Raw genomic sequence first — 27,564 nt, 5'->3', positions numbered from 1 at the left:
CTTTGGGAGGTTTGGCTCTGTGCACGTAAAAGAAAGTTACACTTGCGAAAATTCTGCAGTAAGAAGTTTGTGAGGATCTTCTGGATGTTTCAGCCTGCCCTATTTCACTTTTACAATTTGTCCAAAACCACAACAGAGTACAGGGACAGAAAGTTCCCAGATAAAGGCATTTGTTCCAAAATTCAACTATTTGCTCTTATTAATATTCTGAAAATGTAAAAATTAATTTAGGAAGTGCAGCTATGATGCTGTCAAGAATGTAGACCTACCTCAACCAATGGTGTTTACTCAGGTGATTGGCTGATCACTGGTCAAGTTTAAAATCAGCTAATTCCAGTAACTGATGGATCAATTAATGAATCCTGTCTGCAATATGTCCTTATCAGAAATATGCCACCACCTTTAGCTTGAATATGATGAGATGTAACTGTCCACCCATCCATTATCTGAATCCAGTGAAGGGTCACTGGAGCCTAACCCAGAATTTTAGCAGGTGAGAAGCAGGGTACACCCAACACAGAGAGACAAACAACCATTTACACTCACTCTCACTCCTAGGAAGAATTTAGAGTGATCAATTGACCTAACATGCATGTCTTTGGACGGTGGGAGGAAGCTGGAGAACCCAGAGAGGACCCATGCATACACGGTGAGAAAGCTGTGAAAACTCCACACAAAAAGGCTGCTGTATGTCTTCCTGCTGTGTGGCTGCGGTGCCAACCACCACACCACCATGCAGCCCCAGATGTAACTGCACAATCTTTTATATTTTCTAGACTTGTAATGTGTGCTACTGGCTGTTTTTACTAGATTGCAGGACAAATGTAGAGTTATGAAGAAATGGAACGAATATTTAACCACAAACCCAAATGAATGACATCTAGCAGGAAAGCCACAAACCTGCTTTTCATTCCGCTTCATTTACATAAGATGATGTTCAGAGGAAAACGGGCATGGATAAACCTGGATCAAAGACGGGTATAAAAAAGGATTATTCACTGATGACTCAGTCGTCGTCAGAGGTGATGCTTCTGCCCAGACGAGTTTACTTTGACATGAATACATGCAACTCAGCGTGTGAAAGATGTCAAGCCTGTTCTTTATGTTTTTAGTTTTAATCTAAGATCTGAGCTTTTGAAATTGGCTTAAATAAAGACTGAAGCCAACTTTAATTTACATCTGAATTTCATTGAGTGTTTTTTCAGTGCTGGCCTTCAATTAAAGCCCTGATATACGTTATGTTTAGTGTAATCAGACTCCACACTAGGCTTGTATTAGCATCTGCATCCATGATTTCAGAGAAACAGACAGAAAGACAGACGACGGTTATAGAGGGAGCAATAACGGGGAGAGCCGAGACAGATGAGGCTGTTAACAACAGACATGCAGAAAGGTTTGTGAGGGCAGATGAGAGTGTAAGTTGAGAGCTGCAGGAGGAACAACGCTGGAGGATCTGATATCTGATACGATGGAACAAAAGGACACACAACACCAGCCTGGTGCAGACTTTCCAAACCAGGCACCGAACCCACCGCAGCCGCTGACAAGCAGAGGAGGTCAACACCAAACAGTCTCTCGCCACCACATGAGAAAGCTTAGAAACACCTTAAGCTTCTTCAGAATATCCATTTTTACCAACTGTTACACTAAAAAGATCTTCTTTTATTTGTCACCAGATCAAAATCCTTAAAACTCTCAAATGCTGATAGGTTAAATAAATAAAATCAAGTATTAAAGTAGTTTTTGTTGGTGTGCATTTGAAGCCAGACTTTTCACACTAAAACATTGTCATCCATCCAGCTTCTGTACCTGCTTATAACAGAAAACTTGTAAATAAAAAAAGTATTACAATAAGACCATATAATATAGCAATGTATATTTAAGCTTATTGTCACTTTCTTTAACAAAATAACACAAAAAAAATTAAATTATGGGGAAAAGGCTTTGACTTTATCATCTAAAAATCACAATATTGATATTTATTTACTTTAATAACGTTTACGGCCAATTAGCCAACCAAGAGGAGTTTATTTGAGTATCACAATTCAACGACAGGGTGATTCAAAGTGTTTTACAGAATACAAGAAGCATAATTTAACATTAAAAACAAAAGGAAAAGGAAAAAAAGAACATTGGATAAAAACAGTATTAAAAATTAAAATTGCAGCACAATAACCTCCATTTTATCCCGTCAGATTATGCATTTATTAGAAGAAAAAAAAACACAAAACAAAAGCAAAGACGGTCAAATGTTCTGTTACAGTGAAAACAATGAAAACAAGCCTTTGTCTTACCTTTTTCTGGTACCACACCACAGCATCTTTTACTTTGGAAGCCATTTACATTTCCCTTCTCTCGCCTAGGGCATCTTAGTCTGGAACACAGGGAAGAGACAGCAGAAGAGCAGCGTGAGTGGCGGAGTGACACGAAAGAGAGGAGGTCTGAAGTCTACACCTTGCTGGAAAGGTGTGTCTTCACATCTGACGGAGGAGAGAGGGAGGGGAACACACACACATGCCCTACTTGTCATTCAGGCAAATTGATTTCTGCTCCAGCAGCTTCGACATATTTTTAATTTGAAGCCTAAACAAAGTCTGAAGGCACAAGTAGTTCCTTCAACATGTTCTCACCACGCAGGAACAAAAAACAACAGTGCCACTCATTATTAACACAATAAGTTTAGTCACTTTTACATGTTGTCTCCATGGACACCAGTCAAACAACATCCAGTCTCCGAAAAATAATTTTTAATTATAGTGTCTGAGTGTGTGTCTGTAACTGGGTGGGGTTCACTGGGCCTCACCCCGCTACAAACACCTTTTTTTTTTTCTTTTTTTTTTTTTAACTTATCTTGCTTTTAATCATTTTAATGTCATTTATTATTTTATTGTGATTATGTGTTGATGCCTTTTATTATTTCTAAATATCTGTAATGCCTTTGTTTTAAAGCACTTTGAACTGTCCTGTACATGAAATGTGCTGTACAAATAAACTGCCTTGCCTAATAACATTACAATGTGTTAAACTGAATATACGAATTCATCATTAGTGTGTGTGACACTTCTACACAGGTCAGTCCCTGTAGATCTGTCCATAAAGATCCTTTACTCTCAGTCTGCAGACTCAGTGATCGCTTTAAAAGCAGCTAAAACAGCATCTTGTTAAACTTGCTTTTGCTTAGTTTGATTTGTTTTTATGTCTCCTGTGTTGTTTTCGGTTTTATTGTGAAGCACTTTGTCATTTTTATCTTGAAAGATCTTATATAAGTAAACATTTACTTAAAGACCGAAAGCAAAAGGAAAACATTGAGCCAAGCGGTGCTTGCTGCTAATAAAACGAATGAGCAAGCAGTACCTGCAAAGAGAACGCCATGTTTCGTGTGTTTAGTCTGCAAAAAAGCCAAACTGCAAACTGCAACAGGCTAAAAGGAAAGGTCTATTTTCCCAAACTGTTAATACCAATGTCTGCATGAAATTATCAAATGATGGACATGATGAGAATTTGTTTGGTAAACATCTGCTGTAGGTCCTCTTCAATACGTCTGTAGTTATAAATGATTCAGCACTAAACATAAAGAGGTAACTGCATGAGTCATCTCATACTGCTTTCCTCAAAGATTATTCCATTTTTATCAGCTTGACATTTCCGGCTTTGCCTGTTCAGTCAAAGTGACATTTCAAACACTTTAGATGTTAGTATGAAGGATGGATCAAATTTTAGGGATGCCTCTTTAAGTGAGTGGAGGGAGAAGGAGGAGATGCGGTTAATAAGAGGCTATTAAGTGGTTGGCCACTCTCCTTCCTTTTTTCCAGTCTGAAACATCTCTTCCTTCCTCATCAGCCTTTAAGTCTTTGTAATTTGTTTTCTATTTCATGTTATGCATGGGTGGTGGAGTCTTGCTGAGTGAGCAGGAGGCACTGAGGACATGAGATCTAGGCCAGGCCAGGCCGAGTCAGAGGGTAGCCAGAGATCTGGGTTTAGGTCCAAGGAAATATTACTTAATCTAATACATGATGGGAGGAACAATTTAACAGAGTTTTAATAAGTTACCAAAATGCCACACTGTTCTCCTGGCATGTCTAAACTTTTTTACTCCCAACATTTGATTTTCAAATGAAAACATCCTGCTTTGCATGTAAAAGCTTGTCTGTGCTACCAGCTCCAGTACATGTGCTTTCATTTTCACTGCCCTTTTCTGTACTAACCTAAAAAAATCCCTTCAGAGCCAGCTTAATGAACATCTGCACTCAAGGAAATATGTGACAGTTTATAGTACAGGATTAACGGCTTCACTGCTTATCAGCCAACTGCCGAACCCCAACACACACTGTTTCCATCTGTGATAAAGTCGACACTTCAAACAGAAGAGTACGAGTGCATGCAAAGTTCTTATATTCAAAGCTGAGACGGGACGAGTCCGAGCTCTCTGCGTCAAGAAAATGAAGAAAAGTTTAAAAGCAGGAAGGAGAGAAAATGTTCAACTCCAGCCAACCGAATCGTTTTATGTCAAAAGCAGCGGTCTCAAACACACACACCAGCCAACTTATGCAAAAAAGAACTAGTTCCTGTGCAGCTAAAGGCTGCATGCATGCTGCACCTAAAATTGCAAAGTGTGTGTGCATTATTGTGCACGTGCATATTTGTGTGTATGTGACTCTGTTGAGGTGTGTTTTACCTCGGAAAGCAAAAGACATTTTAGCAACGGGACTTAAGTTTCATTCTTACTGTTTTCTAAAACTGCAAACGTCACTCCCGTTTCCTGACGTTTTTTTTTCTCTTTTTTAAATACTGATGCAATAAAAATGCTTGTAAGTTAACCTTTAATAAGAAAAAAAAAACAAAGCAAGGAAAGTATTTCCTGCTTTTTATGCATTACAAATCTAGATTATGAAGCCAGTAAAGGTCTTAAGTTAGTTTGAACAAGAGAAAGATGGAACGAGAAGGTTAAACGAATTTATTTTTATTTTACAGTGATGTCCATCCCAAATGTAAATGGGCCGTGTCTATATTGTGCTTTTCTAGTCTTGTGAAATAGCCAAAGTGAACACAATCACTCATTAAAGCAGACACATTAATACAGAACTTCTTTATACAGTGTTACAGACCAAGCTTTGCCTTTTGTTCCTCTATTACACAGCAGTGCGCACCTGGGAGGCAAAGCAGCGCTCAGTGTTTTGCCCAAGGACACTTTGAAATATGGTCTATGGAAGCTAGAGCCTCGTTTCCACTGAGCGGTTCGGTGCGGTTCGGTATGCTATTTTGTGCGTTTCCATTAAAAAAAGGGGCCCGTACAACTAAACCATACCGCACCATTTATGGACCCACTTCAGTTCTAGGTCCATAGAAAAATGGTACGGTATGGTGGAGCTACTGGCAACGATAAAATCCACTGACTGGCAGACAGAAAAACCTCACTGCTCATAAGAAAAGCAACACAACGTTGCCGCTCAGTTGGACGTTGGAAAGATAACAATAAAAGGAAGCCTGCAAACAGAAAGGTCTGGTTGTACATGCATCATTCATACAAAGAACCAAAAGCCAAGCAGAACAAAAACGAGCTGCTGATTGGCCGTTGTTGTTGTTGTTTGTAGCGTCACGTTTGTTGTCGTCACAGTAGTATGAAGCCACGCTAGGCGTTGGGCTAAACCGCGCATGCCCGGTGGCAGCCCGACTTGCAGTGGGAACGCTCACCTGAATTGGCCGGACCTTTCTAAAACTTCCAAACTGTACTGGCCTGAACAGAACCGCTCAGTGGAAACAGGACTTTAGTGTCAAACACCAACCGGCCACTCAGTGGTGACCACTCTTCCTCCTGACCTACAGTCACCACAGTGATGATGGGACTTTAAAACAGGTGACACTCATGTCAGTAAATTGCAAGACAGCCTTTCATACAAACAACCACAAATTTTTTTTTTATTTGTGTACACTAAGGTTGGGTAATATGGAATCATTTCCCTAAAGACCAACTTTAACAATCAACAATTGACTGAATACATAACGCCAGGAATATTTGTGATGCACTAAATAAAAAAGGTGTTATCCTCAATCTCCATAATCATAGAGGAGGTTGTTATGAAAAAAAAATTATCACAAATTGAGATAATCAAGATGATGCATACTGGTAAATATAATTTATTAAATAAGTACGATTGTGTTGAATTCTCAAGAGGCTAAACCTTTAAATCTGTAATAGAAAAGAAAAATAACCCCCCAACAAGATTAACAACCAGAGATATAAAACTAACAAGAGTCTTTTTTGTCTAGTTGCTTAAACTGAAGATGAACCCACAAATGCTCCAATTATTCACTGCAAGCAGCTGACTGGAGACATCTAAATGATTTTTTTTTTCAATTTTCTCTTTAAAATGAAAACCTTTAACACACAAACAGATAAAAGTCTCCAGAATCAATACACATAAAGTTTTTGGTAAAATAATCATCTGAGAGACTGTATTGCTGAAGTCAGCCATAAAACTACAGACAGTCTGTCAAATTCTGCAAATACAAAATAACAATTGTAACCACGTAAATCCAGACGGCCCATTCAGAGAGAACACCCGATCATTACTTCAGTCTTTCACCAACAACAGTCTTTTCCTTTTAACCCCTTCAGACCACAAATCCTCCAAGTAGATCCTCCCTTTTTAAAGCCTTGAAATCCCATCATCATGACTCACTGTAACGCAAACACCAATTCAAACAGGTTTGCTGACAAAAACAATCAGAGATACCATTTCTGTCTAATACAGCGTCACACAGGCTTCGGTGTACACTGCAGAGCTATAATTTAAGTAGGAAAACATAAGTACAAATAGCTCATTTCCCAAAATAACACAGTCGCTGTAATCCCAGAATACATGGTGGTTTCCGGTAGGGTATTTTGGGAACAGCGACCAGACAGCAAACACACACACACATTATACTTACATGGTCACAAGAAGCAGAATTTATAAACAACTTTTTCATTTCAATTCCCTACATTTTAACAACATATCTACTGTTCATTTAGCTTTGAACAAACATGTTAACAAGCAAGTTTAACTCACAAACACACTACTAGAATTCTCCTAAGATATCACACACATGCAGACAGGCTCACACAGTCTGCACCCTCGAGGCTTACCAAATCTGTCTGACCAGAAGTCTGAACTGACCCATTTACAGTGAAAGCAGCCGGGTTGGACAGTGTGCATGTAGGCCACAGTTTGCACGACGACATTGGTGCTCCTGGCACGACTTCACACATGCATATGCAGCCTTATAAAACAAAGACAAAGAAAGACCTCCTTATCGTGGGAAGTGAAGAAAATGATTATTTAAGAATATTAAACATTAGTATTTTTACCATCTACCTTTCATCTCCACATAAAGTAGCTTCAATATAAAAAAAATTTGATTTTGGAGGGATTTTGATATTAATATTACATTTCCATACAAGCTGGGAGGGTTCTTCAGCCCATAATAATGGTGTTATTCAAGCCTGGCATTGAATTCCTGCTCAGCTTTAAAGCTTACACATATAAGAACACAGAAAATATTAGGAAAGGGCAATATGGATATAATCTAGTATACTGTGTCTCATTTTAAAGTTAAATCAATATAAACTTGTCAAAACCTTGGACACATCAACCCAAGTAAGTAAGTAAGTAAGTAAATGTTTATTTATATAGCACCTTTCAAGATAAAATCACAAAGTGCTTAACAACAAGATAAAACACCAAATAACAGTAATACAGAGAGAATAAAAACAAATAAAACTAAGTAAAAGCAAGTTTAAATAGATGTGTTTTTAGCTGCTTTTTAAAAGAAGTCATGGAGTCCACAGATCTCAGGCCTAGAGGAAGGGAGTTCCAGAGGACAGGAGCCACTGCTGCAAAGGCTCTGTCACCCTTAGTTCTCAGCCGTGTTGGTTTAACAACCAGCAGATCTTGATGACTCGATCTCAGGGACCTGCTGGGCACGTAGAGCTGTAGGAGATCCCTGATGTATTCAGGTGCCTGGTCATGTAGGGCTTGATAGGTAAACACCAGAATTTTAAAATGCACCCTGTAATAAATGGGCAGCCAGTGCAGCTGGAATAGTAGAGGAGTGACATGGGTGAATTTGGGGGATTTAGTTATCAGCCTTGCAGCAGCGTTCTGAAGCTACTGGAGACGGTCAAGCGATTTTTTGTTTAAACATGTGAAGAGGGAATTACAGTAATCCAGTCTGGATGAGATGAAGGCATGAACGATCATCTCCATCTCAGATGATGAAACAACTGGGTGCAGCTTAGCAATGTTTTTGAGGTGATAAAAACAAGAGCGAGCAAGTAATTTTACATGAGCATCTAAGGACATTGCAGGGTCAAGGGTTACCCCAAGGTTCCTGACCGAGGGCTTAATGCATGAGGCAAGTGGGCCAAGACTCTCAGCTAACCCACTGTATATTATGACACTTCATAAGAAACCATTAGCTTTTTGGCAAATTAGTCAACATAATTTCTTGTATTGATTAAAAAAACTCAGACATCAGATGTAAAAAGGTAAAAAAGTCAAATGTATGTTGACCAAAGTATGCTCATCTTTTCCTCTTAGAGGCTTTTTATTTCATTGTGGACACAAGCAGTGACCATCAGTCTAGGACTAATTTAATTTAAGACGTCATACCAATACAAATTTGTATTCCCATCAATTCAGTCCAGCAACGAACAAACCAACATTACTACGGATAAACTAGGAGCGTGGGTGTAGCGTAGTGTTGTTAAAGTTGTGTGCGATGAAGAGAATTGTTTTATGAGATATTATATACTTTTAACATGATATATGAATGGTTCTCACTCTCAAGCATCTCTCTGGTGATCCTCAGACCTCCTCCTTATATTCAAAAAAGGTCACATTGTTTTTTAATAGAGGGACCCCATCTCATCTAAATTGAAGCGTTTTCTATAAATATTCAGAAGATTAAATATAATATAAAAAAATATAACCCAAAGCCAAAACAAGCAATGACACAACAAAAGTGATGGATTTAATCAATGTTTGCCTGATTTACTACCACCACCAGTAATGTTATTAATTAAGCTCTAAAGTCTTTAAGGAGAGTATGAACGTGTCTCAAGCATTAACTTTTTTTTTTACTTCAAGGTTTGACGGTACTTTAAAAACAGAACTGACTCGTTACTCTTCCTCAAACCTTAAAAGCTGACCCAGTTTCTCTGACTGTGTCTTGAGATTAGCAGAGCATAGGAAAACAAAATGAGGTAATCTGATGCAGTGCAGGCTTCCTCAACCTTGTGATGTGTAACTGAATACAAGGTCCCATCCAACTGCAACGGCAGAGGCTTTACACGCTGGTTAATTTTAATTTGAGTCCCCCTGGAGTCCAAATTTCATAATGAGAGATTAAATGAAAGGTTTAATCTTCATATGAGCCAAGACAATGATGGGAAGTTAAAGTAATGTGGTCTGCCTTCAATTATTTGAATTTCTTGTCATGTTTACCCATCACAGATTAATTTTTTAAAAAATGGTGCAAATTATGACCTTTCACAGAGCTGGACACAGTGGGGTTTTTTCTTCTTTTTCATTAAAAAAAAAAAATCAAGAGTAGGGCTTTTAAACCAGTACAAAGCTTGGTTTTTCATTCACTTTGCTGGAAATAAAAATTGACAGCCGTGTCATGTGCCTTTGGAATGTCTCATGATAACTTGAGCCCAGCGGGAGGCATCCTTCATGAGTCTGCTAACTCGTGATCTGTAACACTAGCCGCTCTCCTATCAGCTCCATATTTCATGATGAGAGTAGGTTACCCTAAGCGCTGGGTGAGGGGGCACGTGCGTGTTTGTGTGTTCGCATGCCTACAGGAAACATGAAGCTGCTCAATAGAGGATGAAAGGTCAAAGGACGGGATTTGGAGAGAGTTTGCGAGAGGAACAAGGGGTTGGGATCATGTTTTTTTTTTTTTGTTTTTTTTTTTTATCATGTGGGGTGATCCCCTGACCATCTCAAGCAACTATAAACAACCTTATAACTTTACTTCAAAACTCACAGCCACCATGAATCTAAAAGGAACCCTAAATGAAGCAGGACATGGCGTGGGCTGGGGCTAAAATCGATTGATCAGGTTGTTATGACCTCTTTTGTCCAGGGGTAAAAAAAGGGTCAATAACAAACCGGACCAGACTCAAGTCAAAATGGTGTAAATAAAAAAAAAGTATTTATTAAAATAATAAAATAAATAAAATTTCCTATAAACAAAATACAAAACCGGGTTCAATAAATACATAAAGGGTACAAATAAAGGGTAGTTCCTATAAAAGAAAATATACCATGTCCGGCTAAAAATAACAAAAAGTGTCCTTTTTCAGGTTTACTATACAATGAACAAATAGATCGAAAATTACTAAACAAAAACCTCCTCCTATTGAGGGTACGAATGACTCTTACCTCTATACAAACAGACTACAGTTGCAAATAAAGACAAAACTTCCTATAAACCAAAACCCACAATAACAAATACTAAATACAAACTGAAATCAAGTCTTTTCTCTAAACCACAAGTTCTGCCAAACGAAAGCTTTTACAATTCTCACAGCCAATGCTAAACCCACACAGGGAAAGAACACGAAAGAGTTTAATCCCAAAGTCATTGAACTGTGTGCCCACGGTTCCCAGCTGCCATGAATAATGGTGATGCTGGGCTCTTATGGGCAAAGAGTCCACGAAGCACTGCCCCTTCGGGAGATCCCGGAACCGCAGGCGACCAATCCTGACGGAGGAGAGTGGAGAAGAGGAGCAGCTCCTGATGGCAGTCGTCAGGCTGCAACAAGACAGCTGTTTCCAATACCAGCACCAGGCTGACAGGCCATAGGCCGTAACACAGGTTAATGACTTTTTTTTTTTTTTTTATGGACCGCAAATGTTCTCCTTGGGCTTCCATTGTTAGCAGTAGGGCTGAAACGATTAGTCGACGTTATTGACAATAGTCGACAACGAATTTAGCTGTCGACTATTGTTGGCAAAAAAAATTACAGAGTGAGACATTGTCTTCTAATCCGATCTCTGCTGAGAGTTGCACAATGCACATGCACAAAGAGGGGAAAAATACAGAGTGAGACATAGTCTTTTTTTTTTATCCCTGCTAAGCAATAAAGTCCGCCAGGGGAAAAATATGGTGGCGGACTAGGGAGGAAAATGGCGGTGAAGAATGTTAAAAGTCTGGGATAACTTCACGTTAAACTTACAAAATAAATTAAAAACGTGAGATTCTTAAAGCAGACATTTAAAGAGGAGGCACGTCGGACTTACTTAACAACTCTATGCAAAATTTCAAAGCTGAAAGTGAAATAAGATCCATTTATAATAATCATGAGATACATAATCCGATTGGTCGACTAGTCGTTTTAATAGTCGGTGGCTAATCGACCATCAGAATAGTCATTAGTTGCAGCCCTAGTCAGCAGCGGCCTCAGCCATCCTGCTTCACCAAAACGCTGTTTATCTGATACTCTAACACAAACAGTGATGTGAGGCATCACTCACACCTGGAATTTAGCTTTGCAAATAACCACAGGGAGAAATGCTGCTCTCTTTAAGATGCAGAAGAAAACATCTGCCCATAAACTCTTCTCAAGAGGCAAACAACATCAGGGGAATTATTTCCACAGTGGACCCCGTATGATAAGGATCCAGATGGGAAAGAGATCACTGATGCAGCTATGAAGCTGTTTATATAGTGCAAAAGTTATTATTTTCTTTCTTTGATGTCAATCATTCATAGAAATAAATAAAGAAATAAAACAAGATTTGCATCCAAAAGCTTTAAGTTTAATATTGTTTATATAAAAAATTTTAGATTTTATTTTACGGTCATATCGCCCCGCCCTGGCGTATACCCAGCCACACTCCACATATCAGCCTTTCTGCACAACCTGCAACACTTCACCCTGTAAAATCGCCCCAAGGTGGCTACAGAACATACAAGTGGCAAACTGATTCTGTTCATTGTTAATAATCCAATAAAACTAGTCAAACAAGAGGACCTCGTCCTAAACCAAAGGAAAAAACAAAGTACTGAATGTGAAGTTTAGCAATTCAGATAACAGAAAACCAGTTACACCAGCTCAACTACCCAGTAAGCTAAATAAAAAAAGAGGCATAAATTTGGTACATCTTATAGATGAGGATCTGTTGAGGCTCAAAACCAAAGAAAATTGGCAGAAAATGTGATTTAAGTCACTGAATACAATATGGCTGTTTCTGTTTATACAAAATGGTCGGGAAAAAATAAATAAAATAAAACTGGTGGTAGCTCACTGGGCCAACAAACCTTAAGGTGACGTCAGACTGGAATGGCTTGGTATCATACTCCCAAATGCAACAGTACCAACTCAAATAAGTACTTGTTACTACTAAAATATGCAAAACTGCATAACTAAATACACAACACATTCGGCCAGTTTACATGTACATCAAAAAATCTGATCATAATCCGATTTCTTGAGTTATTATTTAATTCAAGTGGTCATGTAGACGGCTACGATCTGATTTTATTTATTAGATAACTGCCATTACCTACTATTACCTGAGAAATTGGATTAACACGCCGAGATTTCTCCCGATACCTCAATGTCTTTATACATGTAGACCCGTACTTCTGATTTAATTAGTCCTTCTACATCTGCAAAAAACAGAAGGGATGCAATCACAACATGAGTGGAACAGCAGCGCAACGTCAGAGTATTATCCGGCACACTGTTTGGCAGGCTTAGTAGCTCCGAACGTTAGCAGCTAATGTAAAGACGGTGGGAGGGCCATGTTCCACAAAGACCAGATGCTTTGAAAATAACAAAGTTGCATCACTATGCACTCCAAAATAGATCTGATGATGGATAGGGAAATGTAGAGAATTTTTTTTAATATTATATTTAAGAAATGCATTTAGCCGTGTAAGACCAGAGTATTACAATTATCTATTTAATCCCAGTTATGTTTTTGTTCATGTAAACGGGCTCACTGGAATGGACGGACCACACTAAGCTCCACTAAAAGTGTTGCCTGTTATATCTAAATAAGATAATATCTAAATTTCTGTTGCAACATTCAGATGACAGGATCAGTAATCGGTGTAAATAGCACGATACCGTGAATCATCCCTACTTGTTGCAACAGTTCTGGCTGTCATGATTGTTTTGGGAACACCTCATTGCATCATTTAAAACACTACACAACCACAGTCTGCCATCTTCTCCCAATGTGCAATCCCAAAAATCAGATCAGCTCAAGCTGTTTTCTTGAACATGACAGTAGAGTTCATTGTGCTTCACTAGCCCCAAAATCTCAAAAAATACATCGTAAACATGTTTTCCTGCAGATCTGGAAAAGTCATTATGTCGCTGTGGACCAAAATCAACTGGAAATGTTTCTGTGATCTTTTCAGGAAGGCAACGAGATCCAAACTTTTTACTAGCGTGGGCATGAAAAGAGAGATTCACACCAGCCTACATAGTGCTGCAGCTTTTCATTTGACCTTGCTTCTGCTATGCATTGCTAAATTTTTGAGAACTACTGAATTACACCAAAATTAGAAGTGGTTGTTGCTTAGCAGCAACAGGGAAGGCTGGCATAAGCTGGTGGCATGTAGATGTCCGAATCAGGTTAGCGTATTCATAGATCCTCATTCACTGAATGAGGAAGAAGAGGTAGAGTCATGTCATAAGCAAATTTAAAAAGCAAGAGAGGTTTCTCCCTAAACTGAACAGCCCGAATATCAAACATGTTGGTAAAAAATCCTGTAATTATGTGTCATCTTTTACATCAATGGTAGAATCAAACCACAACCAATTAGACAGAAATGGATCCAGATTTCTAAAAGCATAGGAGACGGAGAGTTTGGAGTTAAAATCCGTCCGGTTTTAAATCTACTGCAGAAATATGACCTACAGCTTTTGTTTGTTGGGGCTGAACGACTTTGCAGGAGACTATAACTAAGACAGAACTCAAGTTTTGTTAGATCATCATCAACACTGAAGTAAAATTTTACAATTAGCAATAAAACTCTTTAGTTTCACCGGCCTGTTTCTACAAGTCAAGGCAACATGTCAGACAAATTATGTCGGGCTTATGGATGTTTTGTTGAATTTTTTATCTAATTGGACAGGAAACCAGTAACCACAGATGAACTGAAACTTACAAAAAAAGCAAACTGCTGCTGCTGACTGTAGAGTAGCTTCAGTTCAGTCTGCATGCATGCACACACCCATCCACGCTTTAAAAAAAACCCTGTGTCTGCGTCTTATGTGTGCTCCTCTAAGAGGAAGTATGGTTTCTATTCACAGCCTCATAGTTTTCCATCTGTCTGTTTCTTCCTGGCATAGGGTTACACTGCTGTTGCCGTCCGAGCAGAAACTACAACATGTCCGAGTGTGTGTATCTGTGCAAGAATGCATTGTGTTTAGCCATTTGCCTGCTGCATGCTTCAACACTTCCCTTTCTGTTGCTGTGAGGGTACACATATGTACACACACAAACATATACGGTTCACCTCTGGTCAAACACTCAAATGTGCTGGGGAAGCATGTCAAGTTTGGGGTCACCCAAAAATGTCATGTTTTTTCCATGAAAACTCACATTTTATTAAACAAATGGGATGCAAAATCAATAGAAAATATAGTCAAAACACTGACAAGGTTAGAAATAATGATTTGTACTTGAAATAATAATTTTGCCCTTCAAACTGCTCCATTTGCAGCAATTACAGCCTTGCAGACCTTTGGCATTCTAGCTGTGAATTTGTTGAGGTAATCTGAGGAAATTTCACCCCATGCTTCCTGAAGGATGTCCCACAAGTCAGATTTGGCTTGATGGACACTTCTTCCGCACCGTGCGGTCAAGCTGTTCCCACAGCAGCTCAATAGGGTTGAGATCTGGTGACTGTGCAGGCCACTCCATTATAGAAAGAATACCCGCTGACTGCTTCTTCTTCTACAGCTATGCTTTGGGTCATTGTTTTGTTGTAGGACAAAATTGGCTCCAATCGAGCGCTGTCCACAGGGTATGGCATGGCGTTTCAAAATGGAGTGATAGCCATCCTTATTCAGTATCCCTTTTACCCTGAACAAATCTCCCACTTCACCAGCACCAAAGCATCCCCAGACCATCACGTTTCCTCCACCATGCTTGACAGATGGCATCGAGCACTGCTCCAGCATCTTTTCATTTGTTCTGCGTTTCACAAATGTTCTTCTTTGTGATCCAAACACCTCAAACTTAGATTCATCTGTCCATAAGACCTTTTTCCAGTCTTCCTCTGTCCAGTGTTTGTGTTCCTTTGCCCATCTTAATCGTTTCCTTTTGTTGGCTAGTCTCAGATATGGCTTTTTCTTTGCTACTCTGCCTAGAAGGCCAGCATCCTGTGAGGCGTCTGTTTCTCAAATAGAGACTCTGATGTACTTGTCCTCTTGCTCAGTTGTGCACCGGGGCCTCCCACTTCTCCTCCTATTGTGGTTAGAACCAGTTTGTGCTGTTCTTCGAAGGTAGTACACACCATTGTAGGATATCTTGAGTTTCTTGGCTACTTCTCTCATGGAATAGCCTTCATTTCTCAGAACAAGAATAGACTGATGAGTTTCAGTAGAAAGTTCTTTTCTTCTGGCCATTTTGAGACTTTTATTGAACACACAAATACTGAAGCTCCAGATACTGAACTAGCCAACGAAGACCAATTTTTTTTGCCTCTTTAATCAGTACAACAGTTTTCAGCTGTGCTAACATGATTGCACAAGGCTTTTCAAATGATCAATTAGCCTTTTAACATGATAAACTTGGACTAGCTAACAGAATATGCCATTGGAACACAGGAGTGATGGTTGCAGAAAATGGGTCTCTGTACACCTATGTAGATATTCCAATAAAAAAAAACACCTGTTTCCAGCAATAACAGTCATTTACCACATTAACAATGTCTAGATTGTATTTCTGGTTAATTTCATGTTATATTAATTGAAGAAAATGCTGCTTTTTATTAAAAAAATCACAACATTTCTAAGTGACCCCAAACATTTGAGCGGTAGTGTACATGACTTTAAATTTAATCCAGCTTGCATAAGACGCTGCATAGAGAGCAGCATGCATCGTCTGCTAAATGACTTCACACAGTACAGACTCTCAGTGATGATTAACAGACAGCCCCTAGTAATCAGCCCATGAATGTAGACTGCATAGCGACTCAGGAGACAGACAACCATAATAATCATAATCTCCCTCCTTCATCATCCTAAATATCTCCAACGTGTCATCTTTGTGATCATGTTATATCTCAGAGCAGCCTCTTTACTAATGAAACCCAGCACTGCAGGTAACTTGTGATACAAAGCTCTTAAGACTGTGTTTGATGATTTTAAAGGATTCCCAAAATACTGGCAACCTTCAGTAGAAAATAAAATGGGTTACACGTTGTGTGTAGATGATTGTTATGTGTGTCATTTTAAAATGTCAAACTAAAAAGGTGTTTCTTGCAGGCATTATTCTGGTTTCACTGACACAAATACAGGAAGTCTGCTGAAGAAGACGGTGAATTAAGCCAACCGAAAACACAAACTCCCAAAAAAAGCTGAATGTTTAAAGGCCTTACACACGCTCACCTCTCGGTGAGACTAAACAGTGTTTTGTTTATGCTTATATTTACTTAAAGTGGCCCGAGCAGCACAAAATAACAGAATTATTGTTTTCAGTTTATTATGCACAACTTCTGAAGGAGCTTTGATCAGGATTAACAATCAATAATATCCATGTTCAGTAGAACAGTGGAGAGTTATTTTAGGTGTTGGATATTAATGCTTTGAACCCTTTGGTTTGACCTGAACAAGCCCAACAATCAAGTCTAGGAAACCGGTAGCCCATCAAAATCTCTACCTAAATAACTTAAAGCTGACGATGACCACAAAGCTACAACACCACACAAGACCGTAACGTAAAAACTGAAGACTAAGCAACAAAAACAGAATGTGCTTAACGCTTTTAAAACAACAACAACAACAAAAAAGTTTAATCAGATATCTGCAAGTTAAAACATTTATTAGCATGATGTGTTATGTATTACTGGTTTTACAAGGATCATTTACTGTATCTGTAATATTAGAACTATTCCTCTGAGGCTTTGTGACATGCATTTCCTTCAGCTCTGATCTAATGGGACACATCTCCCTGAGTAAACAGAGAGCCTTCCTTTTTTTGTCGCTGTCTCCTTGTATTGCCTGCTTCTATCAACCTAAAAAGAGTTAATCTCTAAGAGTTTAAAAATTCTCACCTCACCAATGCACCAACTGAAGTCAGCCTGAAGCTCTGAGTTGATTTAATAAGAATTTTTGAACAATGCAGCCCACAACGCCTCTAGAACCACTTTAATCAGAGCATTTAAACCCATGATATTGTGAAGCATCTCAACAGAGCCCCTAGATAAAGTCTGATGTTACCAAAACTGCCACATTTAAAGACAAATAGTTATAATTGGGCTTGCAGGGGCATGAGCCTGGTGAAGATTTGTTCTAACTGGAGTGGGCCCAGATGCATTGCGAAAGAGTAAATAAAACATGAGTTCTCAGCTTTGTCTGGTTCCCAGGCTATGTATTAACACAATCCACCAGAACCTCCTCAGTTTTACTGCAGTGCAGCTGCGTTGATAACACCAAACAGGTCTATTTACTGGTTGTATAATTGTATTTATTATATCAGCGCCCTACAGGCCATTCTGCTGCAGCGGCAACATGAAACGATATAGTAGTCAGTTGTGTGATGTAAGTATACTGCAGCTGATGATGTAACCAGCTCTGTATGCAGAAACAAGCTGGACAACAACAACAACAAAAAAAACACTCCACAGTGCATCATCATCAACATTTAAGAGCGCCTCAATAGAGAAAAAAAAAAAGAAAGAGAGAGTGAAGAGATTAAGGATAAGAGAATGAATGGATGCTTTAATGTCACATGTGCACACACACAAGGTCCCTCAGTCAACTTCAAACATGTAAAAAGAGTTAAGAATGACATCCAGTCCCTGAACACAGCAGAACTGCTGCAAAGCTTCCCTGTTCACTGACAAGTACTACTGACTTAGCAGGTGATCAGCCGCGTGTAGACCCATCCACTGTGTGTGAAAAGTGTGGGCAAGGACACACGCGCGGGAAACCCACGTCTGTAGACAGCAGCTGAGTGTAACCTTGCATACATGACACCACCAAGGTGATATTCATCTCTCATCAGTCACAATGTGATAAACACACAACTGCCACAGCTTCTTGGAGTTTGGAGGGTTGACACACACCTTATTTTCCTCTTTGAAGGATGCCACGACTTTTAAGTTATTAAATGATACCAAAAATTTCTGATAAATCCTTAATAATGTTTTGTTTTAACAGCAGGCAACTGATACAAATGAATGATAATCCTCAAGTTTTATGTTTAAAATCAGTTAAGCACATACATTTCCACACCACACAGGGCTGCTGCAGAAGTCCAAAACCAAGGCTTAACTGACCGAACAACGCTAAAAACAAGGTAAATTCTTGGCCAGGGTTCAAATGCAGCTGCGGGCTAAATTATTCTGCAGCTGATCATTTTTGCGGTCAACACTGCTTTATATCTGACTTAGCAAGTGAAACCTGATCTGTTTCATGTCACGTTAATGTATTTAAAATCCAGATTTTCTGTAAGAGCCATCACCTGAAGGCAGACCAAAAGAGAGCTTTAAAACCTGTTTGGCTTTATATCAGCTCTGTCTCTGAGGGGAAGAGGGTTAATCTAAGAAAATCTGGGCCAACAATGTTGTTAGACACAGTCACTCCATGGTAAACATGTTGGATAATCATGTTGTCTGCCAAACTGTGACTGCCTGCTGAAGCTGTGACTGATTCTCCTCAGTGAGCCAAGATAGGTGAAGGATACCAACACTGATTTAACAGAAAACAAGATTATTTCAGATAATAAGATCACAAATAATTACTGTCGCAGAAAGAAATTAAACCTCGATTAATTTATTAATGAATAATTATGTAACTATTTTAGTATTTGATTGTCTCCCCTATAACTGATGCTAAACATTTCACATCAACATTGTTCTGCTCTTTAAATACTCGAATAAATCAGCCAAAAGATTTATAGTAATGCTGGTCTTCATCTAGGAAAAAGTTTACTCGTGATGTTGAAAGCCACAACTACCAATAAATCATCCTAAAATCGTTAAACACAATTGCCTAGCCATCTTGATCCTGCAAGATGCATGCAAACAGCCTGAACAGTCAGAAAATGAAAGATGGCACATATTTTGTTGAACAACGTTTACTGGAGGAAAAGTGTTTCTTTAAAACTTGAATAATTTATTTAAGATTTAATCTAATCGCCAATAAAAACTTGCATTGCTGCCCAACAATATCTAAATGAAAGCATTAAATCAAAACAGCTAAATGCTAATACAACAGTAAATGCTGTAATGATTTTAAGATGTGTGTGGAAAGAATGATGGAGGTCACATTTCTGTCTCCGTGTCAAAATGAGGAGGGCATGACCTGGGCAGCGCTCTAAATTAATGTTATGGTAGCTCATTTTTTTTTAAGCTAGCTGATGTAGTTGGTTGCAGACACGGTTCAGTATGTTCACATACACACAAACCCTGCTGCTCCTTCAGCTGCTAGCTCAAGTCATGCTACATGGTTAGCTACGCCACCGGTGGCAGCCACAAAGAGCCCACACAGCTGTGCTTAATTCAATATAAACACGCAGCCGCTCAATCTTACCTCCGACTGCGACGTCTACTCCACACAGAACAAAACTGCGCTGTCGTAACGAGATTTATTGTGCAATGAGCCAGTCAGCCTTGTCCATTGTCTGGAGGAGATACTGGGTGTCTGCTCGGTGATGTTTGAAGCATTAGCCTTTTCCCTTTCTGTCGCTGAGTGTAAAAACACTTCTCAGCCTGTTACCGTAAAGCGTCGTAAAATCACGCCATTAAAATTTAAGCAACCAGACATTACTCACTGCTAAAGCGGATAAATGAGTACATACTTCTAATATCTGTCAAGCTACAACTTAGGTTGAATAAATCAATCAAAAATAAAAAGACATCTTTGTTGTATGTAGTTTAACGTTAAACTGCTTATACTCTAGACCACCAAAAGTGGTGAAAATAATTCTACTTACCTCTAGTGGTGGTTAAAACTCACTACAGGAGAAGGTTTCCTATTGGGAGAACTACTTTGCGCTCTTGAAAACATTTTTCGGTAAGACGCAGAATGATGTACGTTAAAAACTAAATGTTACGCCGCAGAATGACAACCAATCAGCGTCTCAGAGGGGCGGGGTAATCAAAGATAACGGACCAAAATCCTCTACCTGTTTATTAACGGGGCACATCTGGTGTAGTGCCGTTTAAATGGTACTGGTCTTGTGAAAATATTGTAATTGTTGTCAGACACATTATGTGAATATCAATGTGTGGCACACAAGGAGAAGAAAATGCTGGTCACCGAGTTGGAAATAGACTGAAGTAAGTCAGACCCATTAGCCAAAATGCTATAGCTAGCTTACAGTGTAACGTTTGCTAACAATGAATGGAAAACCTGCATTTTAATATTGTCCATCTTTGATTTGCTAACTGTTGCACGATGTTTGTAAAAATAAAAGCATAACTGAAACACAAATATTGTCTGATAGTAACTATACTAACGTTATAGTTAGTAACGTATACTAATGTTACTAACTGGGACTTTTCTTTACATTCTTGCTGCTGTGGCATATAAATATCCTCATTGTGGGATCAATAAAGACTTCTCTTAAAAACTGGTCTTGCATGCAGCTTTTTCTAATAAAATGTCACGTAGCAAGTATTCATCACTAATTTGACTCTTTCTGTGTTTCCTGGATGTATGGTCTGTCTAGCTTCTGTTGATCTCCTCTGATGTGTGTCTTCTGGATTTAAGATGTCTCTGGCTCAGAGGGTTTTGCTGACCTGGGTCTTCACCCTGGTTTTCCTCATAATGTTGGTGCTCAAACTGGATGAGAAGGTATAGTAGCAGTATTCTTATCTTCTTGTACCCCAAGTAGATTAAGGTCAAGGAACTGTTATTTCTGCTATGAATATTTTGTCTTTTTATTGCTTCTCTGCTTCACTGACCGGTTTCTTTAATGATTCTTAACTTTTGAAATGATTAACAGATTAACCCATGTCATTTAAAATTCTTGACCTTGTGATCATCTTTTCCACTTCCTCTCTACAGGTGCAGTGGAACTGGTTCCTGATCTTCCTCCCAGTTTGGGTCTTTGATGGAATCCTCATCCTCATGCTCGCTATTAAGATGGCAGGTCGCTGCAAACCCGGGTACGACCCACGAAACGGTTCGCCAGACCTGCGTCTGCGCACATGGTACCTAACGGCCATGCTGCTCAAGCTGGGCTTCTGCCTGACGCTGTGCGCCAAGCTGGAAAAACTGGCTGACATTAAGCTGACATTTGTGTGCATCCCGCTGTGGACCATGTTGCTGGGGGCACTGGTGGAACTGGGGCTGAATATCTTTCCAGAAAGGAGAGAGGCTTAAGGGCTATATTAAAAATTCAGCTCGTACAAAAAAGAAAAAGAAAAATGGGAACATGTTTTGGGAGTAAAGTTTTGTCTGTGACTTTGGACTTTAGTTATTTTGTTGCCAGAGAAGACTGAATCTAAAGAGAATCTTTATCAGTTTAAAGCTGGGACTCAGCTAATTTTGTTGAGAGAAAGCTGCTAGTGAGTTCACTCATTCAGTTAAAATAATCGCAATACCTCAGAAGTATGAGAGTAACTACCTGTGAGACTACTGTGAAGTCAGCACTGGAAGAAAACATACTGTATGTATTGCTTTTAGTGTTTAATGTATATAAGCAACCATAGCTGCTTGTGTATATATATATATATATACAAACACACATGCACACTTGGCTCCAATGCCGAGTGTAAAAGTTTGTATAGTTGTAGTCATGCACCCTTTTCCCTTAATTCCTGAGCTGATTAGTTATTTGTTAATTACCATTTCACCAGTTTTAAATGAACTTTAAATAACTTTAAGTTTAGCTACAAGTACACAAAGAAATGAATACTCAGATGACTTGAGAAGCATCTGATCCACTCTTTTCCATAAGCTATGCCCTCTGCCTTGTACAAGGTCCCTTTTATACTGTGTAAATCAGCTTTCATTTGGTCTTTGCATACAGAAAACGGGTCAGTGAGACAAAACCATTGTCAGGTATTAACATTAAGATTAAAAAAAAGAAAAGAAAGCAGTGTTGAACTAGCATTCAGAGCTCACAGGAACACTTTCTACCATCAGCTTTTGATGTTAAGTTGATTACTGTCGTCAAATTTTATAGTTCAGCTGTTTATATAATTTAATTTTGTGCCAATGATTGATTCATTTATGCACTTTATTGAAAGGAAACGTGACAGATTTTGAAATTGTACGCATGTGTTGTGCTAATAAAGAGTTACAGTGTGAAAATTTCTCACTAGTCTTAATAATAAGTTATAGTTCACTTAATTGTAGGTACTAAAAGGATTAATTCATGTTTAAGAGTTGCTAAACTTGGAGATTGTATTAGTTGCAGACTGTGCATAGTAAAGCAATGTATTCCTGCTGTAATATGACATGAAATGAAGTGTGTAACACAAAAAAGCCAGCAGCAGCGTTTGTGTCACACTCTGCTGATGTGCAGACACAACCCAAAACAAGTTTAACTATCTGACAGCACTTTGGAAAGAATTTATGACTTCATATTAACTTCATGTTCAGATGTGTAACAGTACTTTCAGTCCTCAAAAAGCACAGTGCTGGACACATGCATTAGGGTGGGTGTGAGGGGAGAAAATCTAACTAAACTCAGATTAAAACCTTCAAATCCAAGTTTGTGTAAATAGCTACTTTTTCTTACATTTACTTTGACCTTTTTGCAGTCTTAACTTGCAATTTGAATCTAATATATTTAATAAACTTGATGTAAATATTCCAGAAATACCATCTTACAGGTTATTGCAATCGTGATTTAGATTAGTTTATCAACAAATGTGCAAAAAGTTGGGCATGTCTGATCTCTGATCCCACAGAGGGAACAGCATCAATAGCCATTGCAGAATAAACCATAAGGGGAAGGGGTTCTTGTGAGGGACATTTGTCAGGCACTACAGTACAGTTAAATTCAGAAATGCAAATTTAAACTTAACTGTATAAAAAGAAACTTTAGATTAACCTCGCTCAGAGTTGTCTGAGATGGAAATGTGTACTGTGGTCAGACAAACCAACGTCTTTTGGGGAGAAAAATAGACACCAGACTCATTATTCTGAATTTAAAAGTAATTTTGTTGTGATGTTATTATGTTGTACATGCCTGTATTCCTTTAAAAAAAAACTTCACTATACTGAAAGGCTTATAAATACATCAGCATGATGGATATTAAATGTACTTAATTTTAGATGTAATCATCTAATAAGTATAATATGCAGAAATCAGAAGTAATCAACAGATTTATTTGTATTTGCACAGTAAAATATGTTTTAATTCAGTGAAGTGAGCAGATCTTCCTCCACCTATCGGTCTGCAGGAAAAATAATGGAGCTCATTGAAATTTCATACTAGAATTGAGTAGTTTCTAAATAAAAACCACTGCAGCTGATCTCAAACGGGATGTGTGCAGTCACACATTCTTCAGAAAATACTTTACAGCTGCTTAAATGCTGGAAAAGCCAGCTGACTTGTTCTGGTATGAGTGGATGGAAGGATGAAGAAGAAAAGGCTGCTTTGGGGTGTTTTTGACCTGACGTGCACCAGCCGTGTAACATGCACTGTAGCGTGTGTGTGTGTGTGTTGTGATACGATCTGGCCTTTTAAAGCTGATCATCTTACCGCTGCAGGCAGAGGGTGAGATTCACCTTCAGTTTGCATTTTGGTTCGATGTTTTGATTTTCTGGTCTTGATGTGACAGCAAACTCATCACTTTAAATTATGACATGTGACAGTCCTGTGTTCAAAACTTCCACAACAAGGGGCTGGAAACAAACGTGCTGAGTGGATCTCCACCAACTGCTGATCAGAGGATTAGTGTGGAACAGATGGCAGGATGTAACCGATACTCCACAAGCACCTGGTTGCATAAATGTCTCCGTACTCTCTTGTAATGACATTTAAACTAGGACATTTTTAAGCACTGCACCAATAAGAATCAACTCTGAGCCGAACATATTCATACACTGAACCTTTTATTAGCTAGGTTCATATTTAAAGTAGAAACCACACTACAAGTTTTTTTCCTCTTTACAAAACTTCTTATGTACACTACAGTGCCGACAGTTAAAGTAAAAGCTAAAATGAAAAACAAACTAGACTTGAGATAAATAAACTCTGTGAAAACAACGCTAGCCCCTGAGGACACCTTTGTTTTCAACCATAACTTTTGTCACGTTTTTACAAAAAAATATACGTTCCTGTCATGTTTCTGTAACATCTAACACCCAAAAGCACAAGAAGGGTTGCTGAGCGCATTACGACTGGTATCAAGTGCTCAGTTATTACCTCCCGTCTCCCCAGAGCCACACAGAAAAGAGTTCTGTCTCTGAAATGGAGTCTTTTGAGGCAAAAAAAGCTAAGGCGTTATCCTTCATTTTTTTTTTAGGATTTTGCAGGCTTGCGGTGAGACGAATTAAGAAAAATACAACCCTGCTTTGTGCACGTCATTCCTCTGAGCTATCTCAACTCAAACCACAGATATTTGGATGCTTTTCAGCAGATTTAGAGACCAATTTAAGGCTTTGCTCTCATTTTCCGATGAGAACTTAAAACTGCAACCCCTGAAAGGACAGAACTCATGCACTGCGTGCCTCTGGACCATTGAGTAGTTCACAGTTAAGGACAGGCACTGGGGAAATGCTGCGAGCTACATTAGCAAGTCGACTGTACTCCAATATTGACGTAAAAATCATGATACTGATGACAGAGTTCCACAGCTGTGAGGCATGCACAGAGACAGAAGAGGCTGATCCTAACACCACATACTTCAAGAATCATACACTCATCATTACAAGGGACCTTTAATAATTTATTATACTTTTAAAGACAAGCGGTCACTTCAGTCCCTGGTTGTTGAATAAATATAAAGGATGCTGAACACTGTAGAGAAACTGGACTTCAGGTAAATAAATAGTGCTTTGGGATGGAGCAGTACCGTCTATTCTCAAAGTGTTTTAAAGAACGATATAGATAAAAATGTAGCACAGAACTAAAGGCCTGAAAAAATGTATACTCTTGGAAGAACCTGAACTTGTCCTGTTGATAATCTGACATGAGCCACAATCCAATAGTTCTTCAATAATATCATCTGTATTTACAGAGAAGTTGATCTAGCCGTTAAAAAGGGCTGCAAGGTGTCTCATTTTAGAAGTGCTGACCTACCACGTCTATATATTGCTCTTAATTCTGTTACTTCCATCCAGATGATGTGAGATCTTCAGTTAAACTCTATAACATAGCTGCATATTTGCTAAAATATGTTGCAGGCTGGTTAATAATTCACTGAAAAGACGACCTGAAGCTCTAAACTGTCCAGTAAAGTAAAAGCAACAGTCTGAGGATTTTTTTAAAGTGTACTTTAAATATATTTTAATAAGTCCTGAATGTGTTTCCTGAGACTCTGGAGGTCCGTCTGCAACAGCCTTGTCTGGGTTGAATTCCTTATATGTTGTTTTCCAAATTTTAAAAGGAAAAAAAACAAACAAAAAAACTTAAGTACAGCCAACAGAGGGCAATATGTACAAGGCATCATCATTAAATAAAACTGTAACCCGTTCAATTGCCTGACTGAACACAGTCTTGTTTACTGGAGCTTATTTGGTGACCTATAACTGATGTGGGCTGACATTCTTGTTTGCCAATATAACACTAGATGTGTTTAGGAACGTTTGTTAATTGCATTCCTCGTAACGGATTACCATTGACAGCTTTAAAATGTAAATAAAGACACTGACATAATGCGCTTTCACATCAAGCGAATTATTGCTGAGCATTATTGCTCTAAAAACAATATGAGGGAAAAGTCCTGCCATATTCTGTAGTGATTAAGATGTGCTAATAAAATACAGTAGAGAAATCGTTGTAATACTACATCAATACAGCTGTATAGATAATTATTACTCCTATCTTTACTCCAGAAACAGTCATGGGCAGAGAACATGTAAAAAAAAATAAAAAAAAAAATACTAAAATACAAAAATGGAAGTATTAGCTGCAAATTTCACAAAATGGTGAATGGTCATTGGGACCGTTAATAAAAAAAAATAAATAAATAAAAAAAAGAAGAATATGGCAGACAAGTGCTGTAATGTTCCTGTTTCTTGGCTGATGGCTCACAGATAATCTGAAATTCTGGACAAACAAAACATAACCAGACAGCCGTTTTGCAGAACAGGGACCTCATTTGAACCACGAGCCTCAATAAACTTGAGTTAAAATCGGTGCACCCTTTAACAATCACAGGCTAAACAGCCTGTTTGCTTTCATTCATGGTGGTTTTGTAGTTGTGCAGAGTTGCAGCACGAGTACTGTCTAAGCCAGTTCAATCCAGCGGTCTGTTATATAAACTCTGTTACTGTTTCCACTTCCTTCCTCCTCGTTTCCTTTTTACATCGTTTTACAACAGCACAACCTAAATAAAACCATGTACATATAAAGTCCTTTAAAATCTGCGTCTATGTACAAAAACTACTATAAAATCTGCTTCTGCTCCTCTTCATGCCTTCGGGGAGGGGAAAAGACAGAAGGTGAAGACTGAGGGAGAGGCGGAGGTGGAAGAGGAGGGGGAGGAAGAGGTGGAGAGACAGAAGGAGGAGGAGGGGGATGATGAAAAGGGTGTGACAGAGGGAGCTGAACCTGCATCGAGGTTGAGGTTTGGTATTGCGGTTGTAGGGGGTAAGGACCGGGTGGTTGCGAGAGGAAAGACTGGGGAGGGAGGAAGGGGTGAGAGGGGAAGCTGGGATGCTGAGGAGGAGGGAGGAACGTTTTGGCCAACTGGTGCTGATAAGACAGATGAGGGGGGAGTGACTGGGGGCTCCCAAGTGGAGCATTTGGCTGAGATGAAGGAGACATGAGGGGAGGCTGGAAATATGATGGAGACTGGGTGGTGATGTTCGGTTGATGTGGGGGATGCAGGTGGCTCATGTGAACAGAATGAGGAGGTCCAGTCGGGCTGAGGAAAGAGTTTAGAGTCTGTGGCTGAAGGGGGAGAGGATTCGGGGGGAGGACTGGAGGTCTGTGAGGAAGATGGGCGTGTGGGAGGAGAGGAGAATAAGAAGGAGGAAGCATCTGAGGGAGGTGTGGTGGGGGGACGTGCTGCATGTAAATTCCTCTCCTGCTCGCATCCAGTTGTGGATGCATCTGCAAATCCGCTGATGTCCTGGAGTCCGAGTCCAAACTGTGAGTCTCCGGGAGTGTTTGCATCCGTGTGTCGGCCAAAAAGTGTGTCCGTGTGTCAGTTTGAGAGATGTGTGTCTGGACGTCCACAGCAGGGGATTCCTGTGAT

At 39.1% G+C, this 27,564-nt stretch overlaps 3 protein-coding genes across 8 annotated transcripts in view; 1 reads left to right on the top strand and 2 right to left on the bottom strand.

The window, feature by feature from the left end:
- Positions 1-20,126, bottom strand: part of phtf2 (putative homeodomain transcription factor 2) — a 39,682-nt gene extending 19,556 nt beyond the window's left edge. The window contains exons 1-2 of one of the 5 annotated variants that reach the window (XM_041977682.1): positions 19,772-20,126; positions 2,295-2,374 (exon numbers count right to left, since the gene is read on the bottom strand). In XM_041977682.1, the coding sequence (XP_041833616.1) occupies positions 2,295-2,339 (45 nt within the window). In that variant the 5' untranslated portion in view covers positions 2,340-2,374; positions 19,772-20,126. Of the gene's footprint in view, positions 1-2,294; positions 2,375-18,870; positions 18,924-19,771 lie in introns of those variants that run through there. The other 4 variants (XM_041977678.1, XM_041977681.1, XM_041977680.1 and 1 more) reach the window with 4 other exon arrangements.
- A 185-nt stretch (positions 20,127-20,311) lies between these two features.
- On the top strand, positions 20,312-22,265 carry LOC121634376 (transmembrane protein 60-like). Of its 2 annotated transcripts, none has more exons than XM_041976947.1 (3): positions 20,312-20,520; positions 20,954-21,037; positions 21,251-22,265. In XM_041976947.1, exons 2-3 carry the CDS (start codon positions 20,954-20,956, stop codon positions 21,566-21,568), a joined length of 402 nt encoding a protein of 133 aa, XP_041832881.1. In that variant the 5' UTR covers positions 20,312-20,520; the 3' UTR covers positions 21,569-22,265. The 2 variants fall into 2 exon arrangements, with proteins under 2 accessions (XP_041832881.1, XP_041832880.1); XM_041976946.1 differs by having other exon boundaries at positions 20,913-21,037.
- Positions 22,266-24,236: 1,971 nt separating this feature from the next.
- LOC121634374 (lysine-specific demethylase RSBN1L-like) overlaps positions 24,237-27,564 on the bottom strand; it is a 35,850-nt gene continuing 32,522 nt past the window's right edge. The window contains exon 9 of the mRNA XM_041976941.1: positions 24,237-27,564. This exon is cut by the window's right edge and continues 1,079 nt beyond it. Coding sequence (XP_041832875.1) covers positions 26,751-27,564 — 814 coding nt within the window. The 3' untranslated portion in view covers positions 24,237-26,750.

Source organism: Melanotaenia boesemani, chromosome 23 (genome assembly GCF_017639745.1).
Source record: "Melanotaenia boesemani isolate fMelBoe1 chromosome 23, fMelBoe1.pri, whole genome shotgun sequence".
NCBI classification, from domain to species: domain Eukaryota; kingdom Metazoa; phylum Chordata; class Actinopteri; order Atheriniformes; family Melanotaeniidae; genus Melanotaenia; species Melanotaenia boesemani.
The sequence above is the reverse complement of the archived record's forward strand: the minus strand, read 5'-3'. Positions and strand labels throughout refer to the sequence as shown.

Bases quoted from the DNA above. Each gene is read 5' to 3' on its own strand.
- LOC121634376 (XM_041976947.1), top strand. From the start codon at position 20,954: ATGTCTCTGGCTCAGAGGGTTTTGCTGACCTGGGTCTTCACCCTGGTT. The intron at 21,038-21,250 runs GTATAGTAGCAG...TCCTCTCTACAG, and splicing joins TGCTCAAACTGGATGAGAAG to GTGCAGTGGAACTGGTTCCT.